Raw genomic sequence first — 17,360 nt, 5'->3', positions numbered from 1 at the left:
CACGCACGTGCGGGAGGGTGTGCGTGTGCGGGTGTCTGCGCGCGTGCAGGTGTGTGTGCGTGTGTGTGCGCGCGCGTGCGCGCACGCGTGCACTGATGCACTCGTGCTCTGGTAGAGCCTGTCAGGCTGCCCAACACTTGTGATGTCAGCTTCCTTCAGGGAAGAAAGGAAGGAGAGGGACGAGACATGCCAGCTTTTCATCCTAAGCCTGCTCCTCTACGGAGGAGTCTCCTCTCCCTGAGTCTCTGTCCTTGGCTCTTTTAGAGGGGGAGGGTAAGAAGGAACTCTATTGGCAACTGGGCTCAGCACCTCCCCTGTCAGTCCTGGGGTGCCTTCAGGGAGGTTGCTTTGGGGGGCCTTCTGAGGGAAGGCAAGGCAGGTTGTGCCGTAGACAATCCCCTTGGTGAAGTGAACGCGGCTGCCAGGCCAGGCCTGAGGTGGGGTTCAAATGGAAGCAGCCAAGGTGATGGTATGGCCCGTTCCTGCTCGGCTGTCAGGGGTCTGCTCATTAGAGGGAAGCTGTGGCTTATCTTCTGTGTGCGGTCAGGACGGCTGAATAGCACTGTCGTGTTGGGGCCAGCAGCGGCTTTAGCTTCTTGCTTTGGAGAGGGCTGTGAACAGGGCCAGGGCACTGCATTCAGCACACAGCAGCTGTGGATAGTTGGTATTACCTGGGCCCTTTAGGACCTTTGGAAATTTTCCACTTACATTTCATATTCATGGAAGAATTTCTAGCCCAGACGTTTCCTGCTCTTGCTCAAGGCTGCTCACAGATATGCAAAGCAGAGACCTCCCACCCCAGCTGCGGCAGGCAGGACCCAGCTAGCTGCACTCACACTGACTCAGCTCAGCCTCCTGGGCGCACATGGCCCATGGCCTGAGTGCATCGCCTGTGTGGCATCCTCAGGATCAGCCATGGAGACTCCAGCACCAGGCTCAGGTCTGTGTCATGGGTTCTGACAGTGGGAGTGTGGCAAGAGCAAGAAACAGCTTCATTTGCGTCGGGAGGGGATTTAAGTAGTCCCATGCTTCCTTTCTGGAGGGGTGATGGTGCCTTGAAAAGCTACTGTTTGTTGGAACTGGTGGCATTTTATAACTTTCTGACTTTGAGACACTTCTTCAAGCCCATCAGAGGATGTCGTTTGTAGCAACGAGATAAGCTATACCTTAGCCGACTGAATTTACAGTTAAGCCTCCCAAGCCGGCTGGCTTCAGCCAACAAACGGTTGACAAACGGTTGACAAACTGTTGAAAGCCAGGCTTGAAGAAGCAGCTGGAGCTGAGGCTTGGCATCGACAGGGCTGACTTTCCTGGGCATGCCTGCCCTGCCAGATGTCTCCAGGTCTGAGAAGAGAGACGAGCTGTGGAGGGAGGGGTTGGCCGGTGGGAGCTGTCTGCCAAGGATGTCCAGAAGACAGGGGTGTAACAGGCTCCTAAGGCCCACTGACTTAGCCCAGCACCCCACCTGGGTTACTTGGTCCATACTAAGGTATGGAATGAAGTCCCCCACTTATTTAAGACACTGGTAGTAATTCCGCAGGAGATTGATACGGGTTCCACAACAAAAGCGATCTAGATGGGGAAATGCTAGTCTATGATCCTGTCCTCGGGTCTTTGATGTGTCTTGGGAATCTGGGGTGAGGAACTATGGGATGGGGCATCTCCCTGATAAATGACCACAAGACCTGTTTCGCCAGCAACAAGCATCAACTTTTCATGGGACCCACTTGGAAAAGGCTGATTTAAACTATTTAAAGAAAAAGGAAGATCTTTTGTAGAAAGATGCATCCAGGAAAGTATGTTTAGTTGACTTCAGCAAGGTAAAAATGCTTCATGGAAAGACATGGCAGGATCTGGCGTAAGAGCCCTCAGACACGAAGAACCCCCCCACCCCATGCCCATTTCTGAGGAGGCCTGGTGGGCTGTGGCCTGGGTTTGGGCCTGCGTGTGTTTGTAGGGGTAAGGGCTAGTGGGTAGGAAGGTGGTGGTGGGCAGTTTCTGCCCAGGGCAAGAGCGAACACAGAGATGGATCTCAATGGTGTAATTCTCTTGGCTGGCCTGTCTCTGATGTGGGTTAGGTGGGAGAGGACCCTAATTACCAAAACCTGGGATGTAGAAGTTCGATTTTTTTCCTATTTTCCTTTCTTTTTAAAAAACTCTTTAGTCTGTTTTCTTTCTATCTTCTTTGTGTTTGTTAAAGTGACATTTATAACAGCATTAGGGGCACGGAGGTGGCTTAGTTGGTTAAGCCTCTGACTCTTGGTTTGGGTTCAGGTCATGATCTCAGGGTCCTGAGATCGAGTCCCCTCATTAGGCTCCCTGCTCAGCTGGGAGTCTGCTTCTCCCTTTCCCTCTGCCCCTCCCCTATCTTGTGCGCGCGCTCTCTCTCTCTCTCTCTCTAAAATACATAAATAAATCTTTTAAACAATGACATTATAACAGCATTAATGATCAAAATCAGGTATTGTTGCCTCGCACACAGGCAATCCTGCCATCTGGTCATTGAGTGTCTCTTGTGCAGCCCTTATCCTTAAGGGGCTGCATTTTCATATCACTGTAATCAAAGCATGGGTACAGTTTTATGTATTAATTTTTTCATTTACTGTCATTTCACAGTATTTTTTATGTGATTGCACTGTCCTCTGCACTGTCCTCATAATTGTAATTTTGGTTGCTTAACTTTTTTTTTTTTTCCAAGTAAGCATGCTCTCGTTTGGACATTTTAAAGCTATGTATTAAATAGTGCAGGTAAACATCTTTGCGCTTTTCCTTCCTTCAGATTCTTTTCTTAGAAGCCATTTCTGGAAGTGGGTTTACGCTGTCAAATGGTATGGATGCTTTCTGGCACCGGCTGCCCCTTGCCTGGGGCCTGTTTGATGTCTACTTCGGGCATCAACCCTGTGAGATTTTGGAATGCTATACTTGACCCGCAGCCTTTGGGTTGGGGGGACAGGGGTCCAGCTTTGTTCTCACCTAACAGCTCCTCCTGGCTCTAGTTCTTTGTCTTCCTCTTCATTTATCTCCCTGTCACTTCCTCTCCAAGCCCCGTTGTGATGGTTTCCAGCTTCCCCTTCTGTCCGCTATCAGGATGTGGACATCTTCACAGTTAGCTCTGGTCCTCCTCCTCTGTGCAGGTCAGGACTGTGCTGTCTTGCTCTCTGCTGCCACAGACCAGCACAGCTGTGGGCCAACTTCCGTCCTCCTCAGCAGTGCCCTCCCCCTGAACCCCCTGGAGCGGAGAGAGGCCCAGGAGAGGCATGGCCCTGGGGGTGGGGGGAAGGAGGAAATCGGTTTCACAATCAAGGGGTCCACAGATGTACTTTGACAAGTGTTACTGGCCTCCTTTCTTCCTTCCTGTCTATGTCATGAATTAGCCCATGGGCCACAGAGAAGACCAGAGCAGCAAGCCTCCCTGGGCACTGGAAACCTCTCTGGTACCTAGAAATTACAGCACTTAGAACTGAGAGGGCCTTGGAGACTGCTTAGTCTCCTCCCTTTATCTCACAGAGGAGAAAACTCTGACGCCCAGAGAGTGACTGTCCTAAGGTTGCTCAGTGAGCCCCTCCTCCCCTGTAATTGCTTCCTCTGCTGGCCACACAGCAACTGGGCCCTGCCTTACCTTCATCTTTATCTCTCAGCTGACTAAACCACCTCTCTCTTTAAACCTTCCTCAAAGAAACTTTGGTAATAGGTAGACAGGACACTCCTCATCAGGGCTGCTCCTAGAGAAGGGGGCTCGTTGACAGGCTGCAGTATTCACCCATTCCATAAATGTGTTGCTGGGGACAGCAAGGAGACCTGCCCTGACACCCAAATGGACAAAGAGAAGCACCACGGTGCAGTGGTTAAGAAGACAGACATGGGAACCAGGTCTGTGGGTTCAAATTCCTGAGCAGACGCTCATAGAGGAAAGGGGCGGGGGGGGGGGGGGGAAGGCTGAGAACAGCACAAGTCTCTGCCCACTTAATAAAAGTGTGACCCAGGCACATTAGCTCTCTGTGCCTTTACTTTCTCATCTGTAAAATGTGAATATTCACATAAGTAGAAAGGGCTTGGCAGAGTGTACTTAATAAGTCTTATATAAATGTTGAAAGAAAGACAGACAGACAGAAAGAAAAGAAAGGAACCAACCAGGTAATTTAGGCCAGCTACTGATAGTAAGGAAGCAGTTTGAGGAGAGGTGGATAGGGCAAGCTTCTTTGAGGAAGTAAGTTTTCAGCTGGGCTGTGAAAGTTAAGGAGTATCTCTGCCTCTAAACCTTTCTTTTATTTGCTGTGTCTTGTTCAAAGTTCCAGAAAGTCTGGGAGATGGTGGAACCATGATGGTAGACTCCTTCTTTTCAGAAAAAGGCCTTGTTTTATGTGAGGAAGAATGAAGCTTTGGATTCCCCAGCACTCATCTTGTGGGACCTTAGGCTAGTCACTAGACTTTTGGGCGTTAGTCCTCCCCTCTGTGCAGTGGGGAGTGAGGTTTGGTCATTGCTATACCCAGATGGCCTCTGGGTAGTCTGCAGGAAGGGGGCTTAAGCTCTCCTCTTCCTTCCTCGTCATGGAAACAAAGTCAGGAAAGGTGGAACGGCCCATGTGCTGCGGGTTCCCTGAGTTCTGGAAAAAAGAAGCATACATAGTTAGACAATTCATTCTTGGACTTCTGAATGTTTGCTTTCTCGTGAAATGTGAGTGGCGCTATGCTCTTCACATCCAATGATGTATGGAGCTAGTTTTTTTTTTTTTAGATTTATTTATTTATTTGATAGAGAGAGCTAGAGAGCAGGGGGCAGGGCGGAGGGGCAGAGAGAGAGGGAGAGAATCTTAAGCAGACTCCATGCTAAGCGCAGAGCCCAACACGGGGCTCCATCTCAAGACCCCGAAATCATGACCTGAGCCGAAACCAAGACTCGGAAGCTCAACTGACTGCGCCACCTAGGTGCCCCTTGGAGCTAGTTTTTAAAATTGGCCTGCTGGGTTTGTTCTGGGGAATTCCTGAGCAAGACAGCTGACCCCAAGGGCCAGGCCCTTATTTTAGTACCTTCTCCTTCCCCAGCCCGCTGACTCAGGCCATCCAGGAAATCAGGAAGGTTAACACTTGCTCTTTTTCTCCTAGCCGAGATGCCACGCCAGTTTCCCAAGTTGAACATCTCTGAGGTGGATGAGCAAGTTCGGCTCCTGGCGGAGAAGGTGTTTGCTAAAGTGCTCCGGGAAGAGGAAAGCAAAGATGCCCTGTCCCTTTTCACAGTCCCTGAGGACTGCCCCATCGGGCAGAAGGAGGCCAAGGAGAGGGAGCTGCAAAAGGAGCTGGAGGAGCAGAAGTCTGTGGAGACGGCGAAAAGGTTTGTCCCCAACACCCAGCTCATGTGTGCACTTGTGCAGGCCCAGGCAGGCTGTGGGTATGTGTCCTGAGATAAGCTGGCCTGTCCCTAGGACCTGAGTTTGTTTCTTAACCAAGACCACTTAATTGACCACTTACTTCTTGAAGGATTTCTCGGTGCCTGTGTTTGGTTGAAAAGATCAAAACCCACTTTTTCTCGGCTGCCGTTTGAATAACAAATCGTGTGCATAAACACACACCATTTGCAAATGATATTTCCATGTTCTTATTGGAAATTTGAGGATTTCTTGGGAAACACCAATTTTACTTCTTTTCATCACTTGACAAGTACTTGGCATTGTTAACTAAGTCCATTCACTATTTGCCAGGTGCTGTACCAGGCACTGAGGATCACTAATGAACAAAATAGATATAGTCCCTGCCCTGTAGAGCTTACAGTTAGTTGGTCTAGACCATAGTTAAGTAACAGGACAAATTAGATAAAACAAGACAAGTTCTGATAAGACCTGTATCAGTGAGGGTCGAACCAGAAAAAAACAGGAGCCATGTAAGTACTGCAAATAGGATTTTAATGCAGGGAATCGTTACCGAGGTGGTAGAGAACCGAGAAGACAAGCAGAGGACAGAGACTAGAGGCAGTAGGAATCAGCTACCACTCTAGGCTGGAGGGATGATGGGAAGAGGTGGTGTTGCTGACACCCGGTGCCTGGGGTGGGGAAGTTGGAACCATGGTGGCCTTTTCAATGGAAGATGAGCCAAAGAGGAGAGGCCACGGCTGCAGAGATGCTTCTAAGGCAGAGATGGAAGCAGGAGATACCTGGCTTTAATCCTTCTGGCACCTTCCAGTTTCTCCCAGTGGTTGCCATTGGCCAAACCTAGCCAGAAACCAGCTGACACAAAGCTGGAAAACAGGGGAAGATGAGGAGTGGGTCTGAGGACGCACAGGACCAGCATGGGTGCTATGTAGTGGATGAATAAGGAGTTGAAGGAGGGAGAGAGAGAGAGGGAGGGAGGAACCACAGGCTGGAGGGAGGGTCAGGACTCAGGTCAGGACTCAGGTCAGACTGGCCTTGGGCTCCCTGATAAGAAGTTTGGATCTTAGTACAAGGGCAATGTGAAGTCCTCATCGTTTCAGTTTATCTCACCCAGGAGAGTGGAATTAAAGAAGAAAAGAGCTCTGAGAAAGTGTCTAGTGGGGCTTTATCTCGGTGCCTGCCCAGCCAGCACACTGCAGACCTCAGAGCTAACTAACATAGTGGAGCTTGAGCCCTATCTGTGACCTCATCAGCAATCAGGTCCTTCCTAAGATACCGCCTTATTTTTAAAGGGAAGCCCTTTGCTTTCTGGTAGTCTAGAATTTCAGTATTTCCTTAATGTTTTGGGGAAGAAGTAAAAAGTCAAGTACTGGTATAAAGGCAAGAACAGAACTTCACCATCCAAAAGAAATGCTTTCCTTCGTCTGAGGGGCTCTGAGACCCCTAAGTGAAGGGTTAGAGTGTGCCGTCTGTCAGCTGTGAGTGCCAGCCAGTGTTAGGTGAGGGGGAGTAGCTGTCAGCCCTGCGGTATGCTCATCCCTGGAGGGCCAAGAAGAGCAGGACTGTGGAGACCCTCCTCCACCCTGCACTGGCTCAACAGAGGGCTGGCTTTATGAACTGAATGGTGTGCAGGGCCCTCTGTGTCCTATGAATCGTGCATTTTAGACCCTTGATAATGAGAAGAGAAGAAGTCCTGGCATTTTTTGTTATTAGGAATAGTGCATTTCTGAGGCCACTTTCCATTACAGGGTGATGCTGGGCCTGACGTCTGCAAAAAGAGGTTGTTCTCTTCTTATCAATGCCCAGCCTAACAGCAAAATGGAAACCTTCTTACTCTTAGTCCACATGGTGCTCCATGGTTTCCAGAAACTCTTCTGTAGGCTCCTCTCCAGAAATCATGTTCTGTCCCTCCTTGCTAGGATTGGTGGTCTCAGTTTGCATCTCTCTGGAAGCTCCTTGAGATCTGCCTCTGGTTCCCACCTTATCCCCAGGATCCAGCCCCGGACTTAGCCTGTGGTGATGAGCAGTGGATGTGTGGCAGAGAAAAGATGTCCTGTTCCTTCACAGCCGATGCAGATACTACATCAGAGTGGCTACAGCTCTCCGGACCGCTGTGTTCTGCCACCACTAGAATGTTCTATGACCTTGGAAAATTAGGAAACTCCTCTGTGCCCCAGTCTCTTCTTCACCTAAAAAGCAGGGATGGTAACAGTAGCTACTTTTGTGGGGTGTTGTGAGGAATGAGGGGATTGACATGGGAAGGGCTTAGGACAGTGCCTGGGTCACAGGAAGCCCCATGTCCCTGTTCCCGGTTTGCCCGACTCCCTGCCGAGGAGACAGGTGCAGCAGATGCTCGCCGCCCGCTCAGTGCTGGGCTGCTTGCCTTCTTTACTCCCCACATTAAGCTGATTAGTTGGATATTCTTATTGACTTCCATTTTGCAGATTAGGAATCTAGGGCTCAGAGAGGTTAAATTAGCCTGCACGAGGATGCATAGTGAGGAAGTGACAGAGCAGGGACTAGAACCCATGTCTTTTGAATCTAGAACCCCAACTTTGATCACCAGGCTATTCCATCTCCGGCCAGGGGTGGAGTCTGGTGCCACCCGTAGATGCTGGAATGACACCGGGTGCTGCTCGCCAGGGTATAATTGCTGGCTTTTGAATGAAAGGAAAGGCAGCTGGGCCAAAGCTCCTCACTGCCCACTGGTTTTCTGCCAAAGGACGGACTGGTCCCTGGACTTACCTGCGGGAAGTCCCAGTGTTGTCCAGAGCTGCACGTCCCTAATCTGTCTTTCCGCTTCGCTGCTCAGTAGAGGCACCATTATGCAAATATTCAGATGTGAGCAGTCCCTGGAGGAACCCTCTCCCCAGCTTCCTCTTTATTTCTCGCTCCTCCCTGACATTCTGGAATATAAACGGTGATGTGGAGCTGTCCTGCAAGGAGCCCACAGGCCCGGAGCCAGCAGCACATCTCCAGATGCCCGGAGTCTGCGGGTCTGTGTTTCAGACTGTGACATGAGAAAGGGCATCCAGTTTGGACAAAGCCCTTCCTCATCCTGGCTCCTCTGACAAGCCTGAATATTCCTGGCGCTTGGAGAAGGCCTTTCTTTACAACCATTGCCTTTTTCTCTCTTATTTAAAAAAAAAAAAAGAAAGGCACAGACTATTGTTAAGTCTCATGTAAAGGCATAAACTAAAACCAGGAAGTAAACCAGCTTCTCATAAAAAGAAGAAAAACTGGATGGTGAATAGGAAAGATGAGCAGCTGCAGCATGGAGGCTGGGTGTCCAGGTTGCCAGCAACTCTAAGAGCTGAGCTGGGCTCGGACATCACCCTTCTAGGATGGGGACCGACACCAGGGAGCCAGTGTTCCAGGCTGCTCAGAGAAGCTCTCGTTTTGCAGGCTAGACCGGATGAGGAGACCAGCAGGGACAGCTTGCCACAGGGCCCTGCTTCCTTAGGAAGATGACACTGGGATTCTGTTGGGAGTCCCAGGTCTCGGATGGGACTTGGGGGCAGGTCAAGGTGAGATGGTGGGGCGGACGATCTATGGCATCAAAGTTAGGGGGGCAGACAAAGGAAGACAGGAGAAGCTGAGAGGTACCCAGAAGCTATCCCTTTGTCCACATTGAATCCTACCATCCTCCCTAGCCAGAGCTCACCCACTCTACTAAAGTACAAAGTTGCAACTTAGGGCCACATTGATGGCAACACGAAGAATGTGCAACCAAAATGTACCTTAGTGCTCCCCAGCTCTCCTGTTTCTTCCTTTTAAACAGCTTTATTGAGATATAATTCAGATACCGTACAATCTACCCATTTAACGTGTACAATTCAATTGTTTTATTATATTTGCAGACTTAGGCAACCATCACCACAATCAACTTTAGAGCATTTTTATCACCCCCAAAAGAAACCCTGTAGTTTTTAGCTGTCTTCTCCCCAATACTCCCATCCCATCTCCTACTTATTCTTTACACAGAGTTCTAATAACCTTGGTGGTCTTACCCTGTGACAGATTTAAGGAAGGAGATTAGAAGTGGGGAGAGGGATTTCCGTGGGCAGGGACGCAGAAGTGGCGCGTGGCGACTTTGAGCTCAGGCGTGGTGGTCAGGCCACTGGGTTCAGATGACAGCCCATCTCTTACTACTGAGGGGCCTCAGGTGAGGCTCTTAACTGCAGGAACCTATTTCCTGATCTGCACAATGAGGATAATAAAAGCACCTACCTTGCAAGAATTAAGTGAGCTAATACACATGACTACTTAGGACAGTGCTTGGAACATCATTAGTGTTCTTGTTTTTATCATCATTATTATTTGACAGTCAACAGTGAAGGAGAAAGTCATGAAAAGCAGACACAAGAATTCGAAGCACAGCAGTCTTGGGACAAAATGCCTCTAAGCTCATGACTGGGTAACACAATGATGACTACAAGTCATCGAGAGAATTTTAAATTGTGTTCAGCATTCTCTGATTAAAATATAGGAATTATGGATTTCATTTAAAAAAAGCCACACCATAGCTGTTTTGTTTTGTTTTTAATTAGGGTATAAGGGGGCCAGATTTTGTCTGAAAAATGTAGCTTTCTAAAACAGCTACTTTCCCAAGTAAAACAGTTAAACAGGTATTTGTTAGGAATTGAGCATAGTACAGCTACGGTGTTATTAAATCATTCTGTTTAATGAAATTTCTTAAATCAGAGGTAGGTAACTTTTTAAATTCAGGGCCATTAATAAAGGAGCTACATTTGTTTTCTTTAAAAGATTTTTAAAAATTTATTTATTTGAGAGAGAGAGAGAGAGAATCTCAAGCAGGCTGCATGCCCAGCATGGATCCCAACACGGGGCTCCATCTCAAGACCTGAGCTGAAATCAAGAGTCGGACACCCAACCGATGAGCACCCAGGTGTCCCAAGGAGCTTCATTTAACAGTTTAATTCATCTGCTTTTAAAGTTAAGAGTAGAGAGTATTAGGCCTATTTTAAAAGATAGTCAAGATTGTACTTTATTTTGACCTCCGGAGTCTTTTAGGAGGAAGGGCAGCTGGGAAGGACTGGGGATAGGGAGGAAGGGCAGCTGGGAAGGACTGGGGAGAGGGAGGAAGGGAGCTGGCAGGCAGTGGAGACCCACATTTGGTCAGGAGGGAGCCAAGGGAGACAGTGACGGGTGAGGGCAGGTTATCAGAGGGAGGTGAAGGGAGAGACAGGGGTTGAGGTTGTGAGTCTTTACGCCTGATAGGCTTCAAGTGTGCAAATCAAAGCTATGCCCACCTGGGCAGGCCGCTGGTCACTTGGTGTGCACACAGAGTAGGTGCTGTCTGTGGGGCCCAAGGGCCTGGCATCCTTTCTCACAGCGGCCACCCATCGTGGGCACACACCATAGTCAGCTGTATCTGCTTTCTCCTTTCTGGATGGGCTGTGACCTCGGGTATCAATCACTGCTCCCCTTCTTAGACCACGGGTCCCCACTTCCCCAGGAATCAGTGCAATGATGGTGGAAGCAATGGGGACAGATGAACCTCCGGAAGTGGGGGATGCCTGCCCCACCTAATGGCATTCAGATTCAAACTATTAATAAATCTCCATGCTGGTTTGGGACTCTTGCCCCAAACCTTTAAAATGGTAATTCTCATCTGGAGGGGTAGAGGCTGCCAGAATGATCTGAGTGTGTGTGGGGGGGGAGGGTTCAAACAAGCCTGCCCATTCTGGAGTGTTCCCCATTCCCTTTGGGAATGACGTAGGTAGACTTCTCTGACCCTGCTGCTTCACTGCTCTCGCCCCCAGTCTGATTAGGTGTCTCCTCTGGGATCCCCAAACATCCAGAGCATCTCACACACCAACCCCACTGTGTGATGACGGTCTGTTGAGTTGTCTGGCCAGCTATGCCAGCATCAGTCAGCCCCTGGAGTCCAGGGGATAGCTTCTCTCCGTCTACCCCTGGGGCCTGACACTTGCTACTTTACTGAGTAAAGTGAGATCTGCGTGTGGCCCCCTGATTCACTGTACACAACTGAGAGCCTTTGGTGAACGGTTTGCTTTGGTGATTTCCCCTGCCTGGAAGTTCTCTGGACAGACTACACAGGGCAGCGGGCTTCAGAAGGTCCCTGGGAAGATGCTGGTTGTTCTCTAGAAGATTGAGGAGGGCCTTGAGGTCTTAACTTGGGTTTGGCGTATGAATCAAATGTTATTATGGGAAGGCTTTGGGGTGCCCAGGAGCTGAGGAGGGCTGGAGAGTGGGGCAGGGTAAGGATGGGGACACAGTGAATGGCAGGGGCAGCCAAGGGCCGTAGACCTGGGGCAGGAAAGGTACCAGACAGGTACTGAGAGGTACTGTAATAACAGCCCATGTGACCAGTTCATGTCCTTGTGTTGAGGGCCTGTTTGGGCAAGAAAGTCTCTGTGGCCCAGGAGGCCCATCCATTTCAGAGAGGATGAAGCTGCTCCTGGCCCCTTGGGCCCTCAGGCCTGGCCTGGAGCTGGTATGCTCACAGCCCCACACTCTGCCAGCTCTTTGGCAGGACTGAGTTTCTGCCAGGTGGATATGTGGGTGGGGGAAGGAGGGGGCCTTCCAGCTGTGGCAGAGAGAGCTGGCTCACTCTGGTGCCCCAAGGGCTAGTGCGAGGTACAACAGGTGGGACTGTGGACAGACAGATCTTGGCCCATCATGAGGAAGTGCTTTCTAACAGTGACAACAGATCATGTTTTGTTCACCTTGTTTGCGTGCTTAGCACTGGCCTGGCCCAGAGTAAGTGCTTGGTAAATGTTTCTTGAATAAATGATTGATGACTGATGTCTTGTTCAGAAATGTAGTGAGCTGTTTGTCAGTGGAGGTGTTTAAGCAGAGGCTGTCTTAGTGAGGGGACTGGGGTGTGTAATATTTAAAATCCTTTTCAGCCAAGACACCCCATGGTTCTCTACTTCAGATAAAGCTTGTGGCTCCTTCTTTTATTACTGTTACGCATGTGGGGCTTCAGATGGTCTTGAGAGGGAAAGAAAGACAGGTGTGTGGACACACACAGACACACACACACACAGACACACACACACACACACATTCAGTCACTCAGTTGCTGCTCTGCACCTTCGTTGGCTGAGCCTTGAATGGATGGAATGGATGCTATGTATGGGCCTATGGTAGACAGAATTTCTAAAATGCTCCCCCACCAAAGATGGCCCTCTCTAACTCCAGACCCTCTGAATATGATGAGACATCACTCCTGCAATTAGACTATAGTGTATGGCACAGCAGTCTTACAGCCGCATGGAACTGGATTCTGCCAACACCCTGCATAAGCATGGAAGGGGATTCTTTCCTAGAGTCTCCAGATAAGAGCTCAGTGAAGCCAGAATCTTGACTTTGGCCTTTCGATACCCCAAGCATAGAGCCCAGCCAAGCCCACCCAGACTTCTCACCTACAGAACTGTGAGCCAATAAATGGGTGTACTTTTAAGCCACCAAGCTTGTGGTAATTTCTTATGCAGCGATAGAAAATAAATACAGGGCCCTCTCCTTGGGCTCCATTCAGCTTTTCCAATTTGCTGAGATACAAGCTTAATGGTTAGCTCTGGTTACTCTAAGCCCTTGCCCAGGGTGAGTGAGCCCTGAGGAGATGCCCCATCTGTTGTTAAACCTGTCCCTTGTGCCTGTAGAATCAGGGCTCTCAGCCCAGGGATGTCCACATGTAACAATCTGGTGCTCACTTGAAGACCAAGATGGAGCCATAATGGACGTCTTCAAGAAGAGTTCTTTGGGCACAGCTGGGGGGTACTGGCTTCCTCATTGTGGCAGAAGAATACGGATATTCCTAGGACAAGCCTGGTGGGCTCCTGGCTTAGGCAGCCTTCCAGCTTCCTGAACGTGGTGGGCTTTATGACCTTTCTTTCCTGTTGCTTACCTTAGACGTCATCTTGCTTCTCCTTGGTGAGACCAGCCCTCAGGCAGCATTGGCTGAGGCATGGAGGGGGGTGAAGTTGGCAAAGATAAAAACCATGAGCTGGCAGGCATGTGAGTGACACAAACGCCAGAGTCTCATGGGATCCAGCTGAACCGGTCAGAATGTTAGAGGGAGGCCAAAGTAATAGCTCTTCCTGTAGGTGTGAACGTCCAAAAGATGCCGAAGTGAGAGCTTTATTGCTCAAGGTGAATCTGCCTCTGAGGAATGATTGACTAGCATGAGTGGACATCTTCCTTGGGGCAGGATGCTTAGCTCTGCTCTGTGGAATGGATGGGTGGCAGGCTGGAGAGAGCCTGGGCTGGAGGCTCCTGGAGTTCAGGCTGCGTTTCTGGAACGACTCAGTGCCTCTGTTATGCAGGGTCATGGGCTGGGCAAAGGCAAACTCCTGAAAAGGGACTGCCTCTACTTTCCAGGTGCAAACAGCCTGGCCCCAAACAAGGGATAACACAGGTGGGCAGATAAGGATCAGAGAGCCATGGCAAGTGGTAGGTGTATAGACAGAGGACGTCAATGTGGTTCCTGAAAAATTGGCAGTGGGCCTATGAGGAGACCTGGCCAAGGGTCAGGAGGAAGATAACTGCTTCCAGGTGACTCATAACGCCTGTTTGGAGATCAGGCAATTTCCCCACCCCTTCTAGGTATCATGGTACCTGGAGAAGAGAGGGGTTCTATGGGCTCTGGTGGGTCTTTGGGTCTTTTGCTGGTGGCTGTAGGCCCCGGCTATCCTGCTGGGCCCTCAGCTAGTTTCTGGCATTGGATACTCCAATGCTGGGGGACTGGGGTCTTTAAAGGCAGAGAAAAAGACGTGGGAGAGGGGAGTGCTCATGGCTTCACCTCATTGCTTCACCTTCAACTCCCTTCCTGGGGATCCTAGGACTTGGGGGTGATGTCATTGAAATGTTACTCTTTAGTTAATGAGGAAGGTGAGTATTTACGAATCACTGCAAATAAGCATGAGCTTGCAGCCTTTTAAACCACCTTGTGCCCACTTCCCCAAGAGTTTGTGAAATCACTTTTGGTGCTAAAGTGACAGGTCCAAAGGGCCCTGAACTTGATGCTGACCACTCTCTTTCCCATAATAGAGATACAGGTCTGTGCCGGCCCAGCAGCAGCAGCGGCCAGGATGGCGCATGTCGGGCTTGAGGAAGGAGCAGCGGGGGTGACAAGGTGGAGCAGGGTCCCCAGGAGGCTAAGGGCTAGCTGCCACCTTGCCATGTGACCTTGAGCATGCTCTCTTCTATTTCTGGGCCCCTGACTCCTTCATGAAGAAAAGAGGTGGGACTAGTGGGTGGTCATGCTCTCTCCTGGTTCCAGTGCCCCAGATTTCGAACTCTGTGAAATACAAGGTGGGTGTCACCTGTGACCCTGTTCACTGTCCTTCCTGAGGCTGTTCACATGCTGGGACTTAGAGTTTGGGTGACTTGACCGGGTCCTCACTCCTCCTGCCTTTGGTGTGAGACTCTGGCAGTGTGGTCTGCCCTCCGTCTCCCAAGACAGTTGCTTTCCCCAAGGTTCTGTGTGCCGTGCAAACACAGGCCACGGCCATTCTTAGTGACCCCAGGGAGGGCTGTCTGCAGGGCTGTTCTGTACCTCAGGCAGAGATGTGAGTGAGAGGAAGGCATAATGAGCAATTTCTTAATGGTAGGGCCAGTACCAGTGATGAATCAGAGGGCAATTCTCCTGCCATGTGCATAACAAAGACTCTTTATCACTTGCCCCAATTCGTGGCTGATGTTTCCCACTTTTCCTTGTCCTTGGCTTTTAGAAAGAAAAGTTTCAAGATGATTCGGTCCCAGTCCCTGTCTCTGCAAATGCCGACGCAGCAAGATTGGAAGGGCCCCCCGACGGCCAGTCCGGTCATGTCTCCCACGACCCCTGTGCTCCCTGGCACCACTTCCCAGCCCACGCCAGTGCCCTATGCCATGCCCGAGTTCCAGCGGGTCACCATCAGTGGAGATTACTGTGCCGGGGTAAGGCATCTCCCACTCCCCACTCTCTACCTGTGCCCCAGGGGCCTGCGTGAGGGCCCATGTGCTTTGTGCTTCCAGGAACACACCCCACCCCCCTGTGTCCCTTGGCCACCAGGGACATGCCTAGCGCTGAAGCTTGGTCCAGTCCACGGGTGTCTGGGAGGTGATGGGCAGGAGGCACAGGAGTCTGAAGAGAAGGAGGGTCTTAGTGGAGGTTGTGGGGTACGGGTGTGGCTAGGGCACTGCTCCTTCCTGTGGGGGCGGGGCGAGGGCTGCGGGCTGGCACACTGGGCCTGTGGCCTGCAAAGTCCTTGTGTTCTGTGGGTCCAGAATGCTGCTCTCAATCCCTGCAGCCCACTGAGGAAGATGCCAGCTCAGACCCTTGAGTGTTTCCAAATGTTGAGTGGACTCGAAGTCCACGTGTTGACTGGTTTGTGTGGAATCAGTCATTGCTGGTTCAGCTCCTCCTATGGGATTCGGCTCAGTATCCTTAAATACAGGCTAGACCCTCCCAACCAGGAAGAGGGGGTCTTGATGAGAAAATGAACAAGCTCAGTCACTGAAAATGTGCTAATTTTCTCGGTTGGATGATGCATTTTTATTGCTTCCTTCTTGAAGAGAAGTATCACTTAATACAGGGTTAAGTTTGGTTCTCCCTCCCTGGCCCTCAACCTGCTACCCACACCTCAATTGTCCTTGTCCTTGTTAACTCTCTCTTCTTCTTCTTCGTTTTTTTTTTTTTTTTTTTTTTTGAGAGAGAGGGCACACACATGTGCAAGGTGGAGGGGGGGCAGAGGGAGAGGGAGAGAGAGTCCCAGGCAGACTCTCTGCTGAGCCATGGAGCCCGACGTGATGAAGGACTCCATCTCACATCCCTGAGATCATGACCTGAGCTGAAATCAAGAGTCGGACGCTTAACTGACTGTGCCACCCAGATGCCCCCCCAAATATTTTATTATTTGAGGCAATCCTTGGCTTTGGTTTCTTATGTGTATCTAAAATTAATTAGGCACATATAATTTGTTTATTTTTACATAAATGGTAGTTTACTATACACATTATACTGACTCTAGCTTTTCTCACTTAACGGCACATCTAGGAGATAATGCCGTATTAATATATAAAGAACATCCTTGTTCTTTTTTGTTTTTTAACAAGTGCATAATATTCCACTGTGTGGGTGTACCACACTTTAAGTTCCTATGGATGGGAATTTTGTTGGATTGGACACAATGCAGGCCTTCTCCGAAGATGCAGCATCCTGACCAGGAGTCCTTAATATCTACCTGGCCTCTGACATGTGGGCAGAACAGGAGAAGGGGGAGTAGAGGTGGACCAGCAGCCAGCTGAATGGGAGGATGTTGGCTTGGTGCAGTAGCTAGCTTCTTTCCATCGGTCTCCTGGCATGGAGCCCCTGAATTGGGCAGTTGGTCCCTAGAGAGCTATGAGTCCATGAAAGGCAGGCTGACCTTACAGATCACCTTGGCTCTCAGTGGGCCTGCTGCCGGGCATAGGGCCCACAGTGTCTGTAAGCTGGCTGGTGACTGCTGGTCACCTGGGCTCCTGAGCACCCTTTCTGATACTTTAGCCATGGCCTGAGCCCCTTGCCCTGCTGAGTCCTTTGGCTCTGCCAAGTGTTTGGCTTTGTCATTGGCAGGGACATATTTTTGTCTAAGGTTCTAAGATGTTTGTGTCTATTCACCTATTCCTGCTGCTCTCAGAAGCTGTCCACTGGAAGGTGTAAAATGGAATTAATGTGGGGACACATGGAATCAGGAAGGGAGAAGCTACTTTCTTAACAAAAGCGAGGAGCAACATTGAGTAAAAGTATAAAAACATGCATGGGAAAGCTATATACCAACTTGCTTCCTCTGAGCCTGGAGTGGGGTGGAGGACCAGGGAGGGTGGAGTTTTAGCTGTGTCTGTGATGATTTATTTATTCAAATATATGGGAGATCTGGAACAGTAATGAAAAACATTAGAAGTTTTAGCTCTGGAAGGTAGACACATGGGTGTCTGTCATATTATCTTCACTGCTTGTCTGTGTGTTTAAAATGTTTTAAAACTAAA

The 17,360-nt window shown here is 49.9% G+C and overlaps 1 protein-coding gene across 1 annotated transcript in view; it reads left to right on the top strand.

Annotated features, from left to right (window-relative positions):
- AMPD3 (adenosine monophosphate deaminase 3) overlaps window positions 1-17,360 on the top strand; it is a 45,196-nt gene that overhangs the window by 4,401 nt on the left and 23,435 nt on the right. The window contains exons 2-3 of the mRNA XM_032427330.1: window positions 5,104-5,329; window positions 15,086-15,290. Of these exons, the coding sequence (XP_032283221.1) occupies window positions 5,109-5,329; window positions 15,086-15,290 (426 nt within the window). The 5' untranslated portion in view covers window positions 5,104-5,108. The remainder of the gene's footprint in view (window positions 1-5,103; window positions 5,330-15,085; window positions 15,291-17,360) is intronic.

Source organism: Phoca vitulina, unplaced genomic scaffold, assembly GCF_004348235.1.
Source record: "Phoca vitulina isolate PV1807 unplaced genomic scaffold, GSC_HSeal_1.0 scaffold36, whole genome shotgun sequence".
Lineage (NCBI taxonomy): Eukaryota > Metazoa > Chordata > Mammalia > Carnivora > Phocidae > Phoca > Phoca vitulina.
Note: the sequence above shows the minus strand (reverse complement) of the source record. Positions and strands in the feature narration are given on the sequence as shown.